Source organism: Acipenser ruthenus, chromosome 13, assembly GCF_902713425.1.
Source record: "Acipenser ruthenus chromosome 13, fAciRut3.2 maternal haplotype, whole genome shotgun sequence".
In the NCBI taxonomy this organism is placed as follows: Eukaryota; Metazoa; Chordata; class Actinopteri; order Acipenseriformes; family Acipenseridae; genus Acipenser; species Acipenser ruthenus.
In genome coordinates this window covers 7,861,828-7,883,354 of record NC_081201.1, presented here as the reverse complement: position 1 = coordinate 7,883,354, position 21,527 = coordinate 7,861,828, and the positions used below count along the sequence as shown (strand labels likewise).

At 37.7% G+C, this 21,527-nt stretch overlaps 1 protein-coding gene across 17 annotated transcripts in view; it reads right to left on the bottom strand.

Annotated features, from left to right (window-relative positions):
* Positions 1–15,216, bottom strand: part of LOC117418161 (RNA binding protein fox-1 homolog 1) — a 790,080-nt gene extending 774,864 nt beyond the window's left edge. For 3 of the 17 annotated variants that reach the window (XR_009330819.1, XM_059035608.1, XM_059035612.1), the window contains exon 1: positions 14,842–15,214. Coding sequence is in view for 15 of the 17 variants with exons in the window: in XM_059035608.1 (XP_058891591.1) it covers positions 14,842–15,075 (234 nt within the window). In the remaining 2 variants the exon portion in view is untranslated. Of the gene's footprint in view, positions 1–14,841 lie in introns of all 17 variants that reach the window. The other 14 variants (XR_004546784.3, XM_059035606.1, XM_034030812.3 and 11 more) reach the window with 11 other exon arrangements.
* Between the last annotated feature and the right edge of the window lie 6,311 nt (positions 15,217–21,527).

Sequence of the window (21,527 nt, the reverse complement as noted above, 5' to 3'; positions counted from 1 at the left end):
GACATGTTTATTTTATATTTCGAAAGCATAGCTTAAAGTAGATTCGTACATTCATGCTTATGACTAATGTATTTAATTAATTTTTTTGTGTGTGTTAACCTAAAAGAACAAATTATTTAAGGTTAGATATGAAACACTGCACATTTTAAGCTGCATTCATGAAACATTAGGTGTTTAAGTTTACATGAGTAACAGGCATTTGATTTATGTGCGTCTGGTTCAAAGGGCCACTGATTTTCTTAAAAAAACCTTAAATTTATTTCATTTACATATCCAATAAAAAAAAATCCAACTCTATCCAAAAAAACACATTAAACTCTATTTTAGCTAAATGTAAAAAGATAGACATGGTTTATCTATATCCATGCAATAAAAAATGAAGCTGTTCTTAACAAGTGGCTTGTTTAACAAAATGTATTTCGGTTAGCCATATCTACATATTAAAATTCTCATTTTTTCATTCCTACATTTTATTGAGATCAAGATAGGGAACTTTTTCTAAACTATGAGGTAAGCATTTTTTTCTTTTTTTTTTTTCTTAAATCTGGCAGGGGTTCAAAACAACAGCTGCCATTCTGACACTGAAATTCCACTTTCCCCACAGCAGGTATATTTTTATACAGACATCATAAGAAAAGAAACTTGTTTGATTTCAAAGACATTTGTTTTGCATTAGGAAGTACAGGAATACTGTGTCTTCTTTTTAAACAGACATGTTCTTTTCAACCTCAGAGTGCTTGCACCATAACAGTTCTTCTAGACCCTGTTTTAAAGTCCAAGGAAAAAGGGATTTTTTTCAGAAAAGAATGAAGTAATTTAAGTAGTATCAAACCTGCAAGAACCAAATCTTGGTATTTTTATGCCATTACTATTGTATGTGTGTCAGAAAAGGCATCTTTGAATGTGCTTATGGCAATTAATTTCTGTGCTACTGTAAATAACCATGCATGCTTCTTTTTCAATTGCTAGTAATCTATTTTTATATTGCATATGTTCATTTTTACTGTGCAGCTAAAAGCCAAAACTCTGAGAAACTGATTTAGACTCACCTCAGAAACTGCCCAATCCATCTTTCTTGGTTTACCCTTTTCAGGAAACAAACACGTGGCAGCATTCACTCAATAGCAGTCACGGTTACATACAGGCCAAAGTTCAGTTTTAATCATGGTGTATCTATCCTTATAGAAGGACCCATGACCTTCGACTGAGACAGAGCTTTCTGACACTGGGCAGTACGTTTCGCTCCAGAATGCCTTGATAGTCTTGCGATTTCATTGTGCCCTGCACAGATTCAAGACACCCTGTGCCAGGTGCAGCAAAGCAGCCCCAAAACATAACCAAGCCTCCTCCATGTTTCACTGTAGGTATGGTGTTCTTTTCTTTGAAAGCTTCATTTTTTTGTCTGTGAACATAGAGCTGATGTGACTTGCCGAAAAGCTCCAGTTTTGACTCATCTGTCCAAAGGACATTCTCCTAGAAGGATAGTGGCTTGCCAATATGCATTTTAGCAAATTCCAGTCTGGCTTTTTTATGTTTTTTTTTTCAAAAGTGGAGTCCTCCTGGTCTTCTTCCATGGAGCCCACTTTCGCTCAAAAAGCGACGGATGGTGCGATCAGAAACTGACGTACCTTCACCTTGGAGTTCAGCTTGTATCTCTTTGGCAGTTATCCTTGGTTCTTTTTCTACCATTCGCACTATCCTTCTGTTCACTCTGGGGTCGATTTTCCTCTTGCGGCCGCGCCCAGGGAGGTTGGCTACAGTTCCATGGACCTTAAACTTCGTAATAATATTTGCAACTGTTGTCACAGGAACATCAAGCTGCTTGGAGATGGTCTTGTAGCCTTTACCTTTACCATGCTTGTCTATTATTTTCTTTCTGATCTCCTCAGACAACTCTCGCCTTTGCTTTCTCTGGTACATGTTCAGTGTGGTGCACACAATGATACTAAACAGCACAGTGACTACTTTTCTCCATTTAAATAGGCTGAATGACTGATTACAAGATTGGAGACATGTGTGATACTAATTAAAGAAACTAATTAGTTTGAAATATCACTATAATCCAATTATTTATTATCTTTTCTAAGGGGTACCAACAAATGTGTCCAGGCCATTTTAGAATATCTTTGTAGAATAAGCAATAATTCATCTCTTTTCACAGCTTCTTTGCTTTATTCTATGACATACCAAAGGCATGCAAGTATACATGATAAAATAGCTTTTAATTTCATCACTTTTCAGGAGGAATGAAGCATTATTTCAATGAGCTGTAAGGGTACCAACAAATTTGAGCACGTCTATATATACTGTACCCTCCAAAACAGGGGAGTTGGCATGTTTTCATTAGGTCACTTTGTCAGTTTTACTGGAGGTAACCCAGATGTACTGCATTATTTATACATTATCTATTTATACATCCTGGCTGGCCTCCCTGTGTCCGCCACCCGTCCGCTCCAGCTCATCCAGGTGTTCTCTCTGCCTCGCTTCGCCCACGCTACTCCACTACTCCGCTCGCTCCATTGGCTCCCGATCACCGCTCGCATCCAGTTCAAGACTCTTGTACTAGCCTACAGATGCCTTGACCAGACTGCACCCAGCTACCTCCAGACCCTCATCTCTCCCTACACCCCCACCTCTCCGCTCCGCCTGCACTAGAAGACTGGCTCTACCTCCGCTACGCTCCCCTGCCTCCAGAGCCCGCTCCTTCTCCACCCTTGCTCCGCAGTGGTGGAATGACCTTCCTACAGATGTCAGGACTGCCCAGTCCCTGACCACATTCCGGCACCTCCTTAAGACTCACCTCTTCAAACAGCACCTGTAGAACTCCTCTGTTTGTATCCTGGGACACTATCACCCTTCATTTAAATGTGCTATATTTTGCTCTTATCTGCCCCCTATTTTACTGCATTTAATCCTGTACTTCAGAATACTGTAATCTGCCAAGTTTTTAACCTGTAGTATTTTGTATTTAATCATATCCTGATGTAACTATCACTATTTAATCATATCCTGATGTAACTATCACTATTATCTGCTGTATTATTGAATTGTGGTTTGTCACACTTGAACAAAAGTTATTGTATTTCTTGCTCTTATTGTATTACTTGTATTGTAACACTTGAAATGTATTTGCTTACGATTGTAAGTCGCCCTGGATAAGGGCGTCTGCTAAGAAATAAATAATAATAATAATAATAAAATAATAATTATTTATACATTATGAAGCCCGTTGACTCAACTTGCAAGAGCCAGGCTATTTATCACTCACTCGTCCAAAATAAAACATGTCAACATTAATATGTATTTCAAATATTTTTTGCAGATCCGGTAGAGATGAACTCCCAGGTTTCATATATGAAGCCTATCCAAGAAGACACTGTATAAACCACTATCATTATAAATAAATATATACAGCAGTCTAATATTTCCCAGCTGATTTCCAGGTTGCCCTCAGTCACAGGTCAGTTCATTAACTCAATGCACCACCACCAACCACCTTGATGCTGAAATATCTATTTTTCCAAACATTTATTTAAATGGAAAGAATTGATAGGACTGCACAACGTCAACTTCCACTACTGGCATAAGTAGCACAATGCAGCATTTCCACAGGGACCCTCAATACACTTTAACGTGTGGGAGGATCCTTTACTTCTGCAGTGTTTTTTTTTTTTTTCTCTCAGCAGCAGTTCAAAATAATCATATAACCACCTTTAACTAACCATTCAAATTCGCCACTTCTGTCTAGGGTTGCCACCCGTTCTGGTTTTGCCTGGATTGTTCTTTTTGAGGCAGCTGTCCTGGGAAATCTGTAAGACTTCCTGGGACATTAAATGTCAAAGTGTATGATTTATTTATTTATTTATTTATTTATTTATTTATTGTACAAAATGACTTGGGTGTCCCGGTTTTTTGTAAGTCAGAGGTGGGAACCCTACCTTTGTCTAATGGCCTAAAACATTTCTTTAGTTTATTTCATTACAGCACAATGGATGCCTGTCACTCTCCTTGACTTTACTGTCTATAAATTCACTGCTCCTCTTGCTGTATGGCTCAGTAATTAGTTTAATGTGTCTATAAATGTAATCGGCTGTATAACAATGGTACTAAACTGCGAACCCTTCCCAGTGTTTAAAGCTTGCTTATTTTAAAGTCATTTTATCTTGCAATGCTTCACCAATAGGACTGCTTGTAATTCCATTGTAACTGATATGATTCCTATCTTGCAATGGACTTGCCGCAGTGGCAGTGTTAACCACTCACAATGTGTCCTGTTTTATAAATGAGCCTTGAGTAAAGTGACACAGAATTGTAACTCCTGGAAAAGAAACAGCAAAGTTTCAAAGACAAAAATATTAACATATTATATTCACAAATGACAAATGGATTCAACTGTATTCAAATAATGTTATTTCGATTTAGTCTAAGAAACAGTTAAGGGTCTGGGTATTTACAGGTGTAATGAAGAATCTTTACTCTGTTGCATTATGTTTCTGCCACGCCGCATCCAGACGTCCTTAAAAATGGAAAATTGGACATCTCCAAATCTCTGCATTTTTTACATTTTTTTTTTTTCTCACAAAACCACAAAAAGCAACACCACTCAGCCAAGCTTTGGATCATGTTTTTACAAACAAATGCTATGTTGAGTTTTTATTTATTCTCTCAACACTTAATTGGTGTAATACAGTATTTTGACTTTGTTTTCATGTACACACTGGGCCATACAAAGACCATATAAATACGTTTAATTTTTCATGATTAAGACTGACAGTAATTTGCAGTAATCACAACAAGTATAATTTTATAATATTTCAACTTACTGTAGCACCTTAACCCAAGCTCATTATTTTTGAGAAAATGACCTAAATCATTATGTAATTTCCATCAGCTGTTGTCAGTTTGATGAAAAGCTTGGCCATTGGTACCTTAAAGTATTGCATTTGAATGTTCAGGAAGGAGTCATTACTCGTGCTCCTGTCTCCCCGCAGCTCACAGTAGCCTTCCTGACAAAACAAGACCCAGAGGGCCGGGCACTATGCTGAAAGCTGTCAGATGTTAGACCATTAATGGAACAGGATGGATCATCTTTAAACAGCTGCTTTAACATAATTAAAATGACGATAATGTACTTTTATTGAATACATTCATGTAAACTACTCTGACAATCTCCTATATTAATATAAAGCAAGTGTTTTTTTAAAAGGAATGCTCAGTAACTATTGTCAGGCAGCCCATGTACTGTGCGGATTGTTGTGTAACCAGCATCCCTGACATGGGTGCTGATAATGTACAGGTAGTGGACAAAAAAATGGAAACACCTGGGTAAATGAGGGACACCAAATATATTAAAAGCAAGGGCTTCCACACAGGTGTGGCTCATGCGTTAATTAAGCAAATAACATCCCAGCATGCTTGGGGTCATGTATAAAAATGCTGGACAGGCCTGGTTGCCTATAATTATGGCTAGAATGGCTGCAAGAGGAGACCTCAGTGACTTTGAAAGCAGGGTGATTGTTGGAGCACGATTGGCAGGAGCTTCAGTGACCAAGACAGCATAACTTGTTGATGTTTCACAAGCAACGGTGTCTAAGGTGATGCAGGCATGGAACTCTGAGGGAAAGACATCATCAGCAAAGGGCAACAGCGGGCGGAAGCACATACTCCAGGATCGTGATATCAGTGCATTAATTCGAAGTGCAAGGCAAAACAGGCGAGCAACTGCAGATCAATTGACTGCAAATTTCAACATGGGGCGCGAGCAGCCAGTTTCATCAAAAACAGTCCGCCGAGCATGATACCATAGTTGCCCAACGCCCTATTAAGTGAATTTACATTGGTGTTTCCATTTTTTGTCCACTACCTGTAGATTTCTAACCGGCTCTACTGACCAACAGTTTTGCAGCGGCTACACCTTTGTAATGTGCACTTGAAGCATGAACATCCTTGAAGAAACACAGACAATGCTAGAAACAGCTGAAGTAGCTCTGGAAGCAAAAGAATCATGTTCTTGATTACTGTGCACCAAACTGACAACCTCCCTTGTGTATGTGTATGTCAAGTCAATATGTGATGGAAGGCTTTAACAATGTGTTGTTACACCTTGAGATAAGAGTGGCAGGGCACAGATTCAGCTATAGTCCTGCAGCGACTCGGCTCTCCGCCCGGGCAGGTCACTCTTGGAGAGGGTCATTTTAAACTTGGCCTGAATCTTTCACACTGAGCTCGTTGTCTGTGGTGATGGCCATTTATCAACATGAAAAACCATTTTCCTGCAATAGCATTACCAGCAACACAGTCAATTTTGAAGAAATGTCACACTGCATACAGGTACTGATGAGGTACTATGGTCTTGAAATAGATTACTAGTCTGTATTGGTTCAGATCATTGTGACACCATTGGTATGTCACCAAAGGGGACCAATCTACCACTAACTCATACCCTTGTGCCACTATTGTCCCTGAGTACAGAACGATTGCCATTGAAAATTGAAACCTGGTTTGCGTTCTTTTAATCTTGGCTAACTTGCACAAACATAAGAAATCCCTGGCATTAGCCTGATCAGACTGCAGTATGAAAGGTGCTATATAAATAAATAAACTTGCTTACTTACAAACTAAAAAATGCTACTAATCCAGTGATTCCCAAACCGTGTTCCATGGACCCCTAGGGGTCCGTGAAGCCATTGGAGTAGGTGCGCAGGAAAACAAAATAAAAATAGCCTCCTCACACCAGCAAGTCCCCAATTTCACAACACAAATCATCAGAAGGTAATACCTGCTGCTGTATTACACTTCACACACTTAGTATAAGTGGAGTATCAAGTGAAACCCTGCAACAGAGACTTGGACCGGTAGTGAAGAGAAGCCACGACCGCTGTGTGTTGCATGTTATGAGGTGTTGTCGAATCAAAGTTTGAAGCCAGCTAATCTTCGGCACCACTTAGAAATGAAACAGTGACCCCAACTCCAAAAACTACTGGATTAGAAACCCATTTGTAAACATTGACAGTGAAATGCACACAAACTTGACATCAAAGGGGGAAGACAGCCTATCAGAGCTATGTGACAGTTCTTTAAAGTTAGTCTTCACGCTACTAAATCTGAGTGGTTCCACGTTCAATCTGAGTACCTGGAACTGTCCGACGAGGCTGTGAAGTAGCTGATGCTGTTTGCCACCACGTACTCTTGTGAAAGTGGATTTTCTACGCTTGCTGGGTTGAAATCAAAGTACTGCAGTAGGCTGGATGTGGGACCAGATTTAAGGCTAAAACTGTCATTACTCCAACTGGACATTCATGCTGTAACATTGCTGAAACAGCACCAGGCACCTCATTAAGAAATGTAATCAATTTACTGTTGGCATCGTTATCAATTGCTGCCCTATAGTGGAAAGTAAAATGAATAGACTTTCCTTGTATAGCGGCTGTGTGTCACTGTGATAGTAGTACATGGTGGTCCGCAAAATTTCTGGAGGTTCAGAAGGGGTCCGCACATCCTTAAAGTTTGGGAACCACTGCACTAATCTATTGCTAAACAACATAGGTACTTCTGTAGCACAGGTCATACATACAGGACAAAGTCCTGCAAATCCAAGGAAACTGCAAGGTGTGTGTTGTGTGTACAGATTGCATGTGTCAAAATTCTTCCCATGCTGCATTAGTTATAGACACATTGGCCTAAACCATGAAGAGAAAGGTCGCCTGACACCAGACAAATTAAACAGAATGTGATGCAGTTTCTGTTTTATTCTCTTTCTTCCTTTCAGCTCAACCGGTTTCTAAAGGAGACGAGCCATGTCCAAGATTTGAACCTGAAGGAAATTTCCACAGCAGGTTTCAGCAGCAGAGCCAGTAGATACAATAAAGAAATGATAAATGAACATGATGAAGGCTTGACGAACAAGGAATTGATTGCAAAGGTGACATGGGGTATATTCAATAGATCATCCAGTGGCATTTAAATAATTAAAACACTTACCTTTTAAAGACATGCAGACTTGCATGCACTGTTTGAAATGTTCATAACCTGGGGTCACAGTGGGTCCTATGTATATGATCTCAACTGATCTGTCATGGTTGAGATCGATTGAATAGACCCTTCTTTTAACATACATACCAATACTTGTCTCACAATACCAAATATTGATTAATTAAATAGTGCTTTAAAAAGTGAATGACAGCGCATTCAAAATCTTACTAACAATAACTCAAAATAATATTGCGTTTCATTCACGAATAATAATGCATTTTCTGCATGCACACATTATGATCCATATGAGTAATGATGATCCCATTACTGTTTCAGGCAAATGTTATATTTTTTAGAATTGTAGTTCTATACTTTCTGACCATGCCTATATCAAGAACATCTTGGACTGATATACCCCCTATTATATTAATTCCACATTTTTTCCCCTTTCATTTGAAATAATGGGCAACAAGCTCAGCTCTATCATACTTACATTATCCTCATTTCCAAAGCCACAGCTAACGGGATGAACATTATATTAAAAAAAAAAAAAAAAAAAAACGGGGTAATTGTGAGGAGAAAAAGATTTCACATTTCCATGGATTCGTTGGATATCATGGGGGACCTTCAGACAAGAAAGTGTGAGAACTCCTGATTTATTAGACTGAACTAATATTTATAGTGTATTAATGCATTCAGAATCCACATGTATGCGTGAGACATGAATATAAAGTACCACTTTTGAGAAGGGTACAGACATGAATGTGGCTAGATGTTCTCGAGGAGTTACAGGCCATAATGAAACTGCTAACAAAGCATCACAAGCCCCTATTTTGTCAGTTAAAAAAAAATATATACAATTAGATTGTGCTGCATTTTACCTGGTAAAACGGTCTGATAGCAAATCAAGAATATTTATTTGAATACTGATGTTAGTTCTCTGACTACATTAAACATATGTTGAAAAAATGGTTTAATGTTATTTCTAGTTATTTCTAATTTCTAACTTTAACTGCTATTAAAGTTGTAGCAACCTATAATCTTATTAATTGTACACTATACTACTCTAGCAAATTCCTTGTTTGTTATTTTTGAATTCCTCAAATTATGCAGTATGGAATATACAGTATATGCAATCCTCGCCTGCTTTCGTTAGCTAGGTGGTTGCCCTTTTCCCATCTCAACATTAATTTAGCATCCTGCCAGCTAGGCTGAAATTGAATACAGCTGTATTGATTTCAAATGAAATGTGACCTTCCTGTCTTCAAGATCACATTAAATAAAAGTGCCTCCAGGTGCAAGCGAAAGTCCTGTCCTCTGGACAAAGCATGGGGCATCCGTGTTATACTAAGCGTTCAGACCAGGACACAGTTACTTCTCATCTTCGGTATAGATACTGTCCAGACACTGAACAAGGGTATCGGAATCACCAGTAGTCCAGTAGGTTGAAGGGATACCAGCCAGGGCTGCACTGATTTCAGGGGATTAGTTTGTGTAACAGGACAGAGGCTGGGTGCAAACTGGTGACTCCGCACACCACAAGCGAGCGTCTTAACCACAAAAGAGCCGGGCAATATATGCAAGGTGTTCACATTGTCTAAGGGATGTGTGACTATACCTGAATCATTACCGGCCCACATCTGGGACTGTTACACAGGAAAGAGCAAGAAGCACCAGCCAACCAAACACCTCTATCAAAGTCTACCACATCTGCTGCCCACAGAGGCCATAGCCAACTCTTCTATAGAATATGTTTTGGTGATGCCACTTCTATTACAAGTCAATTGAATGATAGCCAGTTTACATACACTTTGTGCCAAAGATCACAGGTGTTTCCAATGTGCAGTCCAAATCTAATAAACATCTTATCTTTTTAAAGGACTTATATGTTGTATATTAGTTATGAATTTTACTAACTGATGTACTGTATGATCTGTTAGCATTATCACTGTGGTAGTATAGCTTCGGTCCTACCACTGCACAGCATTGGTTTAACTCTCAAGGCCTGAAAAGCTAACTTATTGGAAAACGTCTCCTGATCCCAATGCAATTAAATGAAACCCACTAAAACAGAGGTGACTATAAATCCCACATGACTATTAAGTTAGAAATATATAGCTGTGATCTATATCTATAAGAATTGGGCCAATCTCACTCAGCTTTGTCAATATGTGCTTAGAGTTGTTGTCAATTAACATAATATTTTAATCTATAAAATATTGGACAGTGAAACTCCATGACCAGCAACTAAGTTGCTAGTGTAGCTTATTTGTCATTACAATTGCATTTGAATGAAGTAAATATTCAAATTTAATTAATATAATAAACCCCAAACATTAATTCCTAATAAGCAGTGCATGTATCATGAATTGGGTTTTACTTCAAGGGACTGCAACATGAATTAAATAATTGAATAGGAAATCATATGAATGAAATTACATATTTAAATTAAGCATTAGCACAGCCAGCAGTCTGACATTATGCAGCTGTTGTAGATGTAGTTGATGCGCTGCCATTATGAAGCTGACCCCTGCAGGTAAAATAAGGTTTAAAGCTCTAAAGCTGTGATCACCTGAGCCTAATTAGAAACAATGTGGTCTATTTTATTGACTAAAACTGCAGCAAATCTAAATACACTTTCCTTTGCCACGACAATTCCAGCTGTACACTGTTCTGTTAAAATCTATGCTTACGCTTTTTACAATCGAAGAGCATTAAATTATTCACAGAATATGAAAGAAAATACCTCGATTCAGTGAAAAACAAAAAGATCACAAATCACAAAAAGTGTAATGTACAACAAGTGATATTGTAATAAAGAAGATTTATAAAAAGTGTATACATTTATATGGGTTATACTTCCGAACCCCAGATGATCAGAAAGATTACTCATTGACGGCGTTTACATGGACAAGTATGACAGTTTTCCTCACAATGTTTTTGCCGCACGTTTCAGGAAATGGGTTGCTATGCTGTTCTGATTTAGAAAAAAAATGCCGGCCGTACCAAAGCAGATAACTCAATTCATAGTAATTTAGGGGAGGGGATATTTAAATGTCTGTGTCTGCCTAGTAATTAGGAAAAGAATGACTCTGAATATCGTGAGGAGAGCTTCATGCACTGCTGTGAAAATTTTAAAAAATTAACAAGAGAAAAGAATTAACTTGTTGGTACAGCTTTGCTGAGGAATAACGTGAGATTCCTCCAGTTAAACGGGATCTTGACTGCTGAAATCTCGTGAGCCACAAGCACAATTCCTGCTCCAGTTACATTACATTACAGATATTTTTATCGTGAGAAAGCGATTGACCCTGCCCTTAAAGTCGCGCTGCCAAAAGGACGTCCTTTTGCTGTTTCACAATGTATTCACGTGACACTGTCACACAGTCATGACTGTGGAGTCGATTTTCACATGCATGTAAACCCAGCCATTGTTACAACTGTTATGGCTGTTTTCACAGAACCTGATTAGCTCTAGAATAGCAGGTTAGAACAGTGCTAATCGGGGTCTGTGAAAAAAGCTTATATATTTAATACAGGATAATTTCTATCCTGGAAGACTGAGAGCTTTACCACTGCATTTGCTCTGTATATAGCAATGTTTATAAAGGGGTCAACTGATGAGGGAAAATGCTATTGGGATAAGTGGCTGTTTAGAACCTAACATATTAGACCGTACTGTGGAAGGCAGTCTCACAATAATATTGGGAATTGTTAAAACTGCTATTGAATAGGAAATGTATCTAAAACGAAATTGTGTCATTTACTAAATGATAAACTAGAAAACAATATAAAGAGTAGTAAGTAGAAATAAAAAATCAAGACAGTGGTAATTCTGACCATCTATGCTTTTGTTTTATTTTGACTGTATCAGAAATTGAGTCTTTGACATGCTGAACTGATGTAAAACAGCAGCTCTCAATCTGTGGTCCGCTGGCTCCCTTCAGGTGGTCCGTGGAAAGGTTACATATTTACGGAAATGAAGCAGCAGCATAGTTTATAGATCCCATTACAAACTCAAAATTTCAGACCTTAACTCAACTGCAGAAGCAGGAAGGAAATGCATGCATGGAGAATATCGTTAATAAAGATCTAAACTCTCTGTCATATATAGTTTTGGAATGTCTAAAATGTATTCGTTACTAGGGAGTTTTCGTGTATTGCGCTCACGTGCACTCAACACAGCAGCTTGTAAAGTAAGGGATAACACACGACAGGGCATGCGTAGTGTTGCCTTAACATACAGCTGTAGTTGGGTTGGAGGAACGAAGGCTAACAATGTTGTTACGTTAGCCTCTGTGCTGGTCTCAATCGCTCCATAAACAGTGCTGACATAAACCACAATGTTAACCTTGTCAGTGACCAATTATTTAAAAATGCCAATCATGTGTTTTCGTTAATAATGAAAAGATACAGAAATGGAGGCAAATAAAAATTCACTATCCACACATTACTACCGCTGACCGGGAGAAGCCAACAATACAAAAATAAATTATTAGCATTTTTAAATGCTTGGTCACTAACATTGTGGTTTATGTCGGCACTGTTTACAGAGTGATTGAGACCAGCAAGGAGGCTAACATAACAAAATTGAGTACTCTTGCCGAGCCGAATTCTGCACTGACTGAAGCATAGAATTATCGTAACAGACCGTTTACATTTTCAAGACATACTGTTTTTAAGTCGATTACCATTTCTTTGTTTCATCAAATCAATAAAAACACCAGCTGCCCATGCATTTTAATGTCTTTGATTTCATGAAGTTGTTGACTTGTTAAATCTTTGTGTCTCTTGCTTTTGCTTCTTCTAGCCATTGCTTCTAGTCTACTGTCATGCCCCTGAAAAGATCAAATGTGACAAAAGGAATGTCACTTTAAAAGCTTTAAAAGACATCACAACAAGTGTATATTTATTGTGAGTTTAATATGTTGTGTATTGATTGACTTGTGATACCAAAACTCCAGTCTTAAAACAACTTTGCTCACAGAAACAGGTCCACCCATCGCATTAACACAAATAAAGGTTAAAAGGTAAGTCTACAGTTATTCTCGGTATTATAGTGTTTTTTTTGTTTGTATGTGCTCATTTTTCAGTCAGCTATACTGTGTATTGTGTGCTCTGCCAAGATCAAAAATGAAAAATCCAGGTGGTCCACAAACAAAAAAGTTTGAAAACCACTGATGTAAAATATACATAGAAAAACAACTGCCCTTGCCAATCTAAATGTCACATAATGTTCAATCCCATTCGCTGACAGGATTCTGTGCTTCACAAGTATAATATTAGACCTAGCGAGCATGTCACAATGATAATTGAAGCTGTAAAGACTTGCCACCACGGTTTCTGTTGTATGAGGGAGTTTGTAGGGAACCAGTCACAATTCATTCACATGTTTGGTGGATGGAAATTAATCATTCCTAACACGGATCCCTATTAGCACAACTAATCAACCATGCTTTTCATGTTACTATTCAAACACTCACCACATGCCCTTATCTGCAGACCCTTACCTGTATGAGAGAGTCTTGTTGTCATACTACTCTGGACTACTACATTTTAATTGATATGGATTGAGTTTTATTATACCCCTCCCTCAGCATGATATTTCTCATAACACAATGCAAATATGTTTCCTTGGCCATTTCACGCAATTTCTAACATGCTCTTCCATTGTCATGCTAAAGTTTAAAGTTAACATACAAAGTGTGAGCTTATGTCATCTGTGATTTTGCATTTTAAGGATGGATGTAAATTTACCCACTACACACCCATGCACACTGGTTCATGTATCACTTAACCATTACAGTACTACTAGAAAAGGTGATAAATCCCTTCTATACATTATAATCTCAGTAAACATCCCTAAAGGAGATTGATGTTTAAGATGGTCTCACTGTGGAATGGATTCCTTGGTATCTACAGTGTTTATATTGTTCAATGGTAGATCCAATTGGACAAAGAAACATGCACTCCATACACTGTACTGTGATGATACAGTATTTAAATTACTTACAGTTATTTAACTCCCAGTGCTGTCTGTAGTACACCCTCTGCCTGCAGTGCGCACATGTTTTAAACTTGTTATATATATCAAACAACTTTAGATGCTGGTTTGACAGACCGCGATTAGCACTAATCTTGGACTCTCTCTCTCTCTCTCTCACTCTCTCACTCTCTCTCTCTCTCTCTCTCTCTCTCTCTCTCTCTCTCTCTCTCTCTCTCTCTCTCTCTCTCTCTCACACACACACAGAGTTAAGTTTACAGCAATGGATAAAAAACAGCAATCGGTCTAGGACACGTTAGCAATATCTGAGCAGCCAATACTGTTGTAAATGAATCTATGATGTGAAACAGATTCCTGAAATTAAATTCAAATTACTAAAGTGACACGCGTGCTTTTCATCACAAACAGCTGACAACCAAATCGGTTACTGTCTGACAGTCTATCTTATTTCAGGACCGGACTGTCCTCGCCCAATATAACCTGTCTCACGCAGATTAGCTTGACTAGCAAGCCCGTGGAAAATCCACTGTTGCACGGGGAAAAGCAGATCAGCTCTCTAGTCTAAACAAAAGCGTATTCACATTAGGGTCCAATCGAAATACAGTGCACTTTTAAGGCTGCAAACACATGCTGCTTGTATCAGATTGATTTGGTTTCCTGCATTTCTCTTTCCACTAGCTACAAATGTGAATGTTGTTAAAAAATGACAATGGGCATTTGTAGCCTCGCTGTTCAGGTGCCCTATACATTTACACTAATTACAAGGCTTAAAAAATACACCCCGGTCTTCAACTGGCAGAATGCGAGACAAATAAATAAATAAATAAATAAATAAATAAATAAATAAATACATTTGCACTACTTACAGTTTTTACATCAGCACTTGGTTGGACTCGGGTCTCTTCTGATCTCTGTATCGGCTGACCCCCATTCATACTACATTGCATCTCTGTTTCGTTAACACTGATTCCCTCTTCGCTGTTCCCCAGTCTAACTCTCTTAGCTTCGGGCTGAGAATCTTCAGCGTCCTCTCTCCTCAGCTTAACATCCTTGGTTGTCCCTCGAATCGCGTCCTCCGCGTTGATGGAATAGTTTGCCATTGTGTTGTTATGTTATTCTGCCCTTTTTAACTCCTCAGCAGCTTGATGGCTTGTGCAAGATATAAGAGAAGTACAGTTCTGCCCAGATTTCACAATGAGCTTTTGCAGTATAGCAATGTGTGTGTTGCCGCTGTCTATATACCACAGTGCTGAAACTGATGAAATCCCTCCCAGTTCTATAGCTGCGTCAGCAACATTTAACACACTCTTATATATATATATATAACAGAATCTTATTCGGTTTGTTTATAGTTATTTTAGTTCACAATTAAAAAGGGAGACAGAAGCAATTAACGTACAGCCAATTGTAATTTGTAGGTAGTTCATCAATTAAAACATCCAGTATGTCAAACCTTATGAGAACATTAATGCTCCTTTAAGGATTTTGTCTTTGGAGTGAAGAGTGACCAGATGTATTCCCTTCAACTCAACTGGGGACCTGTTTCAGATTCCTTATAAAGATTAGGCTACCTTCCATTTCCTGTTCCAGTAGCTGACTAACTGTGATTTCCTGAGTTTCTGTCCTTGTTTTAACAGGCACGGTAAAACCTTCTACTTTAACAAAAGCACATTTTGCATTCACCCTCAGCAGGTCCTCTCACTGCACCACAATACCATCCCTCCCATAACCACTCTTGCAAGTAGATTTGGTACTGCTCACAAAGAACAGTGTAAGTGTTCAATTGCTGTCCATTGAGAGGTGTGTATCCTGAAATACATGGAAGGACGCAATGCAGAGAATCCTCTAGTTTTGCCATTCCTTCCATCCTGGTTAATTGATTCATTCATTTTGGATTGTCTTAACAATACCAAGCATGGTTTAAATAGTGAAGCCATAACTGAAAGTCACTACACGTTTCCAAGTAAAAAGAAAAAACAAAAGATAACTGAAAATAAAATAACCCTGGATATTCCATAGAGCAGATATTTCAGATTTAGCTTCAATATAATCTGAATTCCTTCTTCTTTGCTTAAAGACCTGAAAGAAATAGAGAGACACCCAATATTGATAATTATGCCTATGAAGCCTGACTTTTGGGATACCATCTTTAATTATTAAAAAAAAATGTTATTTATATCAGAAAAAAAGCTTCTTTCATTTGATATGCATAAAACTGACATACAAAGTTAAAAGCCTCATGCAGGCAAGCTATTTTTGTTTCACCCCACTGTAGGCTACTGTACGTATACCATATAATAAAATGTGCCTATGAACTCTATGAAATACATTGCAATAAAATACCAGCACTAAGGGAAAATAGACTGCTCTTTCACATCAGGTATCCTATTGCTAATGTTATTGAAAACGCTGCCTCTCAGTTACAAGGAAATGAATCACCATTGCTCGGTGATCTGAACAGTGGGCTTGGCTGTTATTTTCCTAATTAGCTGTTTGTGTTCTGTACCTGCAGGTGCTCTTGAAATCAATACATCCATAGCTGCAATAAATTATAGTCCCAAAGACAGGACGCGTGGACAAAGCACAGCAAAGCGTTTAATGAAAGCTTCCACCAAGCGTACTGTTTACACCAGAGCTTTATTTGTGTTGTGTTTTTGAAACTGAAGAAACATTTTTCAGAATTGATTTTTTTTCTGCAGCTACACAGTTCATTCTAGAGAAAATAAATATTTTATATGGTTAAAAACAAAACAATTGACTCTGGGTTAAAACTGGGTCATTCATAATGTATGAATTGCAGTGAATCATGCATTTTAGAATACAGTTCAACATTGAATTATTTATACCTTTAAAAACCCAGATCCCCTGAAATGTTTAACAATTTAAAAGTGTTGATGTTAAGGCTTGGAATAATGGATGAAGATAGCTGTTTTTCCCTGCATGTTTACAGTCAGTGCCCTTTTAAAGTAAACCATTCATAGTCCCTAATACACAAAAATGGCATATGCAGTTAGCATTGATTCATACCTTGGTGATACCCTTGGTGACGGGATGTCAAAATATGAAACTCATATAACTTGTGTTATTTGTCCACTGATAAAGGTTCTGGGAATACGTCTACAATGCTTCCATCATAAGCAGATCACTCTTTCCTCAGGATGATCATGGAATATCTTCTATTTGAAATCCGTTTCCCTTTCTCTAAAGTCAAGTCCAATAAAATAATACAAATATTTCAATTTTTTCAGCTTTGAAGTTAATCAATGAAACTGATCCACCTTACCTAAATTTAAGATTAGTGCTAATCAATGGAACCAGCTGTAAAACTCCTTTTTGTGGGTGAATAGCTAACCTACACTTGTGATACCATTGTCTTATTGACAAAAGATAAAAAATTGGCTTTTGAGATATATACAGCCACCTCTAATCCTAAATAAACCCACTTTGGACAGTAGATATGTTGAACTAGATCATAGAAGCAGATGTAAAAGACTGTGATATGTAAAGTGTGTAGTTCAAGATTATGTAGACCCTTTTAAAGTCACCTGAAGAAACCTTCAAACTTACTAGAACGAATATATAATTAAAATCTGAAATTTATATTTTTTCTTAAATTTTATTGCAACTTCTTTTCCAAGGAAGAGGCTTTCTAGGTAATGTTGCATCTTTTATGCTTTTCTACTCACACGTCTGTGAAGCATCACTGCAGCGAATCATTTCTTTAGTTATACCCTACTAAATATCCTGACTCATAGAGTGCTGAATCTCTATGGGATTCATGAAACTGGTAAATTTTGAATGATACTCCAATCACAATGTAGCACTGCATTGATTTAGCTGTCTGAGCTTTTTGTAACAAGCTACAACAGCTAAAACAGAGTACATAGTATGCATAACACAGTCCTGTGCACATACTAATGTGACAGTGCAGCTCCAGAGGTAGAATGGAGCCACGTTGGTAACCTTTTGACACAACAATGGTATTGTCCAATACACACTGGTAATCTACTGCAAAACCATATCAGTACCAAAGTGCTACTGTATCAACACATGAATGTAATATGCATCACTGTATCAGCTAATGGTTCTTCTAAGGTATTTTCAGTGCAACTGATCTTTCTGTAAGAGGTGTGTATATAAGGGGATAGACCCACCTACTGTCATTATCACAGGGCAGGGTTTACCTATACACAAGGTATTAGGTCATTCCCGTAATCTTTCATGGAAGCTGATGACACCAGGGACCAGATTTGCAATTTCTACAAATTTTAGCTGAAGAGAAGGTTGTGTGTTTATTAATAAAGCCAGTGTGCTGAAGCTCATTATTAAACTCAACTAAACTGTTGTGCAGAAAATCAGTCAAGGAGTTACAGAACTACATACAGTTGTAAGGTCCTATTTCAGAGAAGCAAAACTCTGGTGCATAGAGTGGTTAGACTATCAAACGACCCAGTGATTTATCTGTGGTCCCAGATGGAGTAGATATGCAGAGAAAATGAACGATTGCCAGGTTATGGACCTTCTAGGACATGGTCTTTCCTGTCATTTTGGGTGTATGGTCAACATGCATTGAAACCTCATTTCATTTATTCAAAACATCGATATGACTTTTATAGGACAACATCTCTATTTCAGGAATTCACTGTGGGGTCTTTGAACATTGTGATCATACAACACAACATAATGTGTACCATGTAAGTTAGTATCCCTGGACCCTGTGTTCAGCAGTTTTGCCAGTGAAGCGTATTTAATAAAAAGAGCTTTAGTCTTAACTGTCACAGCACTAAAATAAAAAAAAATAACAAAAGATATTTCAAAATATGAAAATAAAAAACGGTAAGTAGACACTTCATTGAAAGAAAGGGGGTCAAGTGTAAGGTCTTTATGCCACTTAATTGAACAAGTGCATGTATAATTACTTCGGTAGCCAATTACCAAATTAACAGGATGGGCTTTTTTCAATGATGTGTCATTTTGTAATTTCGCAATCTGGTAAGCTGTAATCGAAATGGAAATCAGTGGGAGTACACCGAGCTTGGATAGCTCAGATAGCTCTGCTAATCTTAAACCTATTGAGCGTTTTTACAGCCACTTTTAATTAAAATAGATTTTTTGAAAATAGAGCTTTTGTCGCACTGTGGTTGAGGCACATGATTGCCATTCACCGGGTCACTATAAGTTAAGGCTGTGAATAGGAAACTAGTGGAATAATACAAGGTTGTTCATAATAGTCTGGACCACAAAAACTAGAGGCATAATCTATAACTCAGGTATTCCAGTATTTCCTTTCTAATTGTGTTTCCTTTGACAAATGCAATATATTGGGTTTTAACAAACATCAATCTAATAATTGATTTGTGCCTGTGTTTTTAAGGTATGTTGATCCTGATATAGAATCTGTGTAATCACAATGTTTGGGGGAAATTGTCCAGCAATCCGCAGTCATGTAAATAAATGGCTGTGGGTTTAAAGGATTCAGATTGCATTCTGTCTAACAATATACATCAAAGCACCTTCTTAAAATATTGAAAAAAGTGGCATGGTTTACAGAAACTGTAACTAATCAATCCAGTTTTTGCACTCAAACTTAGATGGCAAAGTTCAGCATAGGCTCCTGCAAATGGGAGAGCAAAAATAGACAAAGCTTTCCGAATCAAGATATTAGCTCAAGGCTGTTATTATTATTATTATTATTATTATTTATTTCTTAGCAGACGCCCTTATCCAGGGCGACTTACAACTGTTACACGATATCACATTATACATTATTTCACATTATACAGATATCACATTATTTTACATACAATTACCCATTTATACGGTTGGGTTTTTACTGGAGCAATCTAGGTAAAGTACCTTGCTCAAGGGTACAACAGCAGTGTTCCCCACTGGGGATTGAACCCACAACCCTCCGGTCAAGAGTCCAGGGCCCTAACCACTACTCCACACTGCTGCCCTACTTCATACTTCCAGGTTAACATAACAATAATACTTGTGCTACTCCTCTCGGAGGCAAAGTAGGGTGGTATTCGTAGATGAGGTTACTTGTAAGGACTGTAGGCTAAGTACATGATTGAATTGAAAACTAGATAAATTGGTTAGTGTCCATCAAATGACAGTAGTTATATGTCACCAACTACTAAAGGACAAGGGCATGTTGAACCCTTCATGACAGCTTACATCACCTTCCTGATTGTATACGTTGGCACTGCTGTTCACATTACTACATGTTTGCAAACAGGTTTTTAATCTGTAAATTCTGAATATCCAGATTGTATAAGGCATATGAGGCTGTGCCTTGCCTTCATGAATTAGATAATTAGATATCAGTAAAGTAGGGGAAACGTATTTCATCCACACAATGCCTTTGGTCTTCCACAACGAAATCCTTATGGTCAAGTGTATATTCTTCTGGGGTTTTTGTGTGTTTTTTTACATTTCACCACAATTTGCAATTCTTTAAATTCAACGAGCGTCTAAATACTCCTTATCGAACTGTGTTCCGTTTCTTGTAATCTCGTTTTAAATCTTGCAAGCGTGTTACAATCCTCCAATAGAAATGTAGGTATTTGCTACCACTCAGTAGTTAGTGTGGGTCTAAAGTATTTCAGAACAAATCAACCTGAGATACAAGTCAGGAAGGCGGGACATTGCCCATTTTTTTTAGGTATTTAATTTATTTTTTTCACAGGGAAAGGGGTAGAGTCAATTGAGTAAACATTTCCAGTGTTTTTCCGGTGTTTATCAGTTTTTATCGGTTAAAACTAAAAATCAGAAGCCCTAATTATATCTAAACTCTAAGTTCCCCACATTTAACTCCATGCAGTCCAACACTCTCTATTTTAATCTTCAAAGTAAAAGGAAAAGGCCTGTCACACAAGAAATTGACAAGAAATGTTCCTGTAACTGCTGTTTTCATTTTAATTTCACAGTTTCGCTGGTAGATTAAAAAGCACACAAGAAATGTACAGTATATAGGTCTTTCCAGCTCCTGATACTAACACAAATGACAAAGTGATTTTTTTTTTTTGTATTATAAACTATGTTCTTGAAAAGTACTTTGAAGCAATTTGAACGTCTGGATGCCTGGCAATTATATAGAGTGTTTTGAGAATCATGGATAATAATTGTAGTCAGCACATTTGCTCCCTGGAAAGATTACTGCATTTACAATGACCAGGAGGTCAACTTGAAAATTGTTTTTACAAAGGGTCTGACATTTTAGCCAATTATGTTCTGGATTATGAAACTATAATGGATGTAAAAACAAAGTCAGATTTAAAGAGACAGCTCCATTTACCTGCTGCTTGCCCCTTGTCCTGCCAGATCTCTATGGGTGATCAGTTTACAATCATAAAGCTTTGATCATTAGGAGGCAGTGTATCATCTATTGTCTATTCCATTAACTTTCAGCAATGGCTATGTCCAATGCGTAAGGATTATTAACTCCGCCTCCTTAACACAAGACATTTTGATTTCTAGTGGCTTTTTCTGTTGGCACTACCGGTAACATAATTGACTTTTCATATCTACGTAGAAACTTGGATCAAAC